General features: G+C 53.1%; 1 protein-coding gene across 1 annotated transcript; it reads right to left on the minus strand.

The window, feature by feature from the left end:
* Positions 1-358: 358 nt before the first annotated feature.
* Positions 359-1,740, minus strand: LOC123407898. The gene is made up of 2 exons (XM_045101140.1): positions 1,449-1,740; positions 359-1,104 (listed from the first exon to the last, which is right to left on the minus strand). The coding sequence occupies exon 2, from the start codon at positions 1,028-1,030 to the stop codon at positions 584-586; it is 447 nt and encodes a 148-aa protein (XP_044957075.1). The 5' UTR covers positions 1,031-1,104; positions 1,449-1,740; the 3' UTR covers positions 359-583.
* Between the last annotated feature and the right edge of the window lie 2,862 nt (positions 1,741-4,602).

The raw sequence follows: 4,602 nt of genomic DNA on the forward strand, positions 1-4,602 counted from the left end.
CCATTTATCCGTCTGCGGAACCACACTCCTTATTTTCTTCTTCATATGTTCGGTCATTTGTTCATGATTGATGAAGAGGAAGAGAGAGAAAAAAAACAAATAAATAAAAAGAAAAGATGGCCCTGAGTGAGGTCGTGTCCTACGTGTCGGACTGACACGCGTGAGTGCGTTCATGAGCCTTTATATTCTTTCTATATTTTAGATGAATATAAGGGTTCGCATACAATCCGAATGGATGATGTATAGGAATGATAGACAATTGCCTCAAAGTCGAGTCGGCCACTCAACTGCCGATTTGGGTTCCTGATATGGATTTGTCTGCCGATCAGTTCGTTGCTAGTGCAGTTCAAGTCACGTATGCCCCCAACCACCTTGTTATCCAAAACGAGTGGAATAACATACAACTAGCCATGATGGCACATGCTCATCATAATCTCTAAATACTCATGCTCAGTTACAGACAAGAAGCATCTAGATTCTAAATACTGCTAGTAGAGTATAGTAGTGGTAAAATAAAAGTAAATGACCAACATCAGTAGCACATCATATCAATGCCCACTTCCTAAACCCACCGATCACACACTCACACTACTCCCGCCTCGGCTGCTCGCCGGGGAGTGGAGTTCTTCCGGCGGCTTCCGTCCCGCCGGAACCCGTTCGATTTCGTCCTCACGTCATCCCCGTCGTTGTTGCCGACGTCCAAAACAGACTCAAAGCTTCGCTTCACCTGCAGATGCCTCCGCCGCCGCCGCCGCCGCCGCGGCCTCTTCATGCCTCCGTCAGTAACTTTACCGCCAACCGTGCTGTCGGCGTCCTCGGTTGGCACGACCGGTTTCTCGCTGTCTGCGGCCTCCGCGCCCTTGGCGAAGTCATCCGCTTCTTCGTCGGCTCCGTCGTCCCTGAGAGGCTTCAGAGGACTGCTGCTCCTCCGGTGGTCGGTCGGAGCGGTCCCCTCGCGGCCACTGCCGCCGTCATCATCATCCCTCGCATCATCGGCCGATTTCTTGGCCTTCCCTCTAGGCCTACCCATACCAGGGCAGAGCGAGAAAAACAACTTAAGGGGACTTGCTGGTTGGTGCCCAAAGTGGAGGTCACACACTACAACTGCAAAGTGGCCAAAGAAATCAAGTCAAGAGTGGACCTCCGCACGCGTCCTAAAAATTAGGTGGAGACGTTTATGTAAACATGCCAAAGGAGTGTCCTTTGATCAACCAGCTGGTTTCAGTGCCCATTCCAGCATTACTGAGATGCGACAGCTGAAAGGAGAGCTAGGGGATATGAATATCGACCCAATAATGAAGCTGAGAATCAATGGCACATGAATCCTGAAGAGAATCTCATAGCAAGGCACACCGGAGTAACCGGAACAAGAACATGGAACGCTCAGGTAAGCACAACTCCTGTATTAATCACTCCATGGCCGCAGGGGGAAGGGAAGAAGAACAGACCTCTGTTTCATGATGCCCGAGTCCCACGCGACATCAGCTTATTTCGAGAAGTCTCCGGCTCCGGTGGCTACACTCACCAAGACGGGGTGGATGCTACTAGTGCCATTGGGAGATGGCGCGGTGAATCTTCAGGTTTGGTGGGCATTGAGATATTGGCAGCAGCAGGTGAGAGAGCCAGCCGGTGTTGTCTGGACTCTGGAGTGTGCACGCAGGAAAGAGTGGCAAAGCAAACCAGCGGCGGCAGCGGGAGGGCGCACTGTTGTGGATGAGGGAGTAGGGCTCTCTTCGGCTCTCCAAGAGGTCCATGTCATCGGAAAGGCGAGGTGGCTCCCCCAGCTAGCAATCCCGCGACAAATCTCACCGGATTTTAACCACTAGCTGCCGTACGTACGCACCTTGCTGACCAAACGCTCCGGCAGCCGCGCTCGCTTCCGACACACGAAAAGGAAGAGCCAAGCGCGCGTGCCGACCGGGTCGTCCCTGACCCCTTGTAGTAGTACAGACTTCGCCGTCGCTCCACCGATCGCAGGTGCGCCACAACGACGCGTACTCACCGGTCAGTATACAAGTGACTTTGTTCTGCCGCTGTCAGAGTCGCCTCACCTGGCTAGCTAGCAGGATGCTCGATCTCCGTCGAGCTTACACGAGAAGTTTGCAAGAGTGGAGGTTTTCAGACTTTCAGTTGAGTTCAGTGTGGACTGGAATGGGGATGGGTAGGCCACGCGCTGTCTGCTGCTGTCGCCGACAGCCGCAGCAGCAGCAGGATCACGTAGCTTTGCTCTTTTCTCTTTCGTGATGCTACATTTTCGGATGGCCACACGTGAACCAAGATCTCTTGCTTTTCAGCGTAGCGGATCGCGCACGCCAGCAACGGCGGCAGAGGAGCATGATGCCTTGGACGCGGCCCACTCGCGTGCGGGAGGCCCATGACAAGGGAGGCAGAGTCGTCGCGTTTATGTTTCGTCCCACATCAGTTGGCCACCAAGGAGAGAAGATCACGGGCGTGTGCGTAAGGATGTCTTCATTTGCCCCGAGCGTACCCGTTTGCCCCGAGCGCACCCGTTTGCCCCGAGCGCACCCGGCGTAGGGGCTAACGCGTTTTAGCCGGCGGTTTTTGAATTTGGGGGCTCATTTTTCCAATCGTATCTTCAGGCGCATATAAAATTTAAAATTTTCATTTTTATTATTAAATAGACATATGTTCAGCAACCATCATGCCACGGACCAACGATCACCACCACTGGTCGACGATCATCATGCCAACAATTGGGCTATCAAAAAGACGGGAGCCGCACACATAGAACTCAAATGGCAAGCTCCTCATCTCCTGCAGGGGCGGGAGAGGTCGGCGTACGCGGCGGGATCGTAGTGCTCGCCGTCGGCATGGCCGCCGTTGGCGCTAGCGATGTGGTCGTAATCGGCGTCTACGCGGTCGCCGTCGGTCCCGGCATGAGGTTCAAGATGAGGTTCTGCTCCGCCAAGTACCACACCTCCACCTGCGGGTCCATCGTCATCGTGTCACCTCCTCCCATCAGGAATGTCAGGTCGGTGTTGCGCTTCTTCGCGACCACGTTGGTCCTCAGAAGGTCGAGTTCGGCGAGGTACTCGTCCTCCTTCAACGTCCAATTGACATGGGGCTTGGTCGGCTTCCCGTTGGCCGCCCGTTTCTTCTTCTTTCTTCCCTTGCTCCTCGTCGGCTCCGGCTCTGCCAGTTCTCCCTCCTCCACCTCCTTCACCACATCCTCTTCCTCTACCTCCTCCTAGTCCATGTCGACGCCAATGTCCAGCGTTTCCTCTTGTATACCGAACTCGGGGCACGAAGCGGAAGCTGTTGAGCCATTGTTGATGATCTCCTCCATCTCGGCATCAGTGTTGCTGAACTCTGGGGCCAAACCCGGCGTGAAAGTGTGACGCCCTCGGTTTAATTGTACGCTAATCATACACGCAAATGCGTACAATCAAACCCAAGGACTCACGGGAAGATATCACAACACAACTCTAGACACAAATAAAAATAACATCAGCTTCATATTACAAGCCAGGGGCCTCGAGGGCTAGAATACGGAAGCTCGATAAACACACGAGTCAGCGGAAGCAACAAATATCTGAGTACAGACATAAAACATGGGGTGCCTTAGAGAAGGCTAGCACAAAAGATACAATGATCGAACGAGGCGAGGCCTCCTGCCTCGGAACCTCCTAACTACTCCTGATCATCAACGGCCTCCACATAGTAGTAGGCACCGTCGGGGTAGAAGTCGTCGTCGGCGGGGACCTCCATCTCCTAGGCACCATCATCTGGTCGCAGCAAACAGATCAAGGGGACAAGGGGGGAGCAAAGCAGCGGTGAGTACTCATCCAAAGTACTCGCAAGTCTTACATCAGAACTATGCTAAATATGCACCAGTATCAAAGAAGGGGGGTTATATGTGGACTGACTACAGCAATGCGAGAATAGAGAGAGAAAGGCCTAGTCCTATCGAAGACTAGCATCTTCAGGGTCTTGCAGCAATAGATGAGAGTAGAACAGGGGTAAAACAATAATAGTCATATTGTTGCAGCAATATTAAAGTGAGGTCACGCCTAAAGATCCTCCCTCGACTCCCTGCGAGGAAGCAATCCCGAGGCAAACTAATTCCAGTTAAGTAACAATTGTAGTTGTATAAGATGGGGGCACAACTCCAAGTCGTCCTGTAACCGTGGACACGGCTATCCGAATAGTTAATTTTCATCCCTGCAGGGGTGCACCACATGTCCCGTCACGCTCGATAACACTCTGGCCGGACATACTTTTCTGGGTCCTGCCCGGCCTCGGAATATCGACACGTCGCAGCCCCACCTAAGACTAATCAGAGAGGTCAGCCCGCCGGTCTAAATCCTAAGCGCAAAGGGTTCATGGGCCCAGTTCCCCTCCGCGCTCCTGCACGATGCGAGGGCGGCCGACGTCAGTCCTAGCATCCCTTAATAACAAGCGCAATGCATCTCGGGACCACTCGGGCGCGCGCCACTACGATTGCTGACATTTGAAAAGCTTTGGCTGATACCGCGACGTCGAGTACCCATAATTCTTCCCGCGTAGCCGGTTAGTGCGAAAAGGTCTCCGACCAACCCAGATCAAATACCCAAATCCATTAACATTTTAATTAGGCCAACA

The sequence above is a fragment of the Hordeum vulgare genome, chromosome 7H (assembly GCF_904849725.1).
Source record: "Hordeum vulgare subsp. vulgare chromosome 7H, MorexV3_pseudomolecules_assembly, whole genome shotgun sequence".
NCBI classification, from domain to species: Eukaryota; Viridiplantae; Streptophyta; class Magnoliopsida; order Poales; family Poaceae; genus Hordeum; species Hordeum vulgare.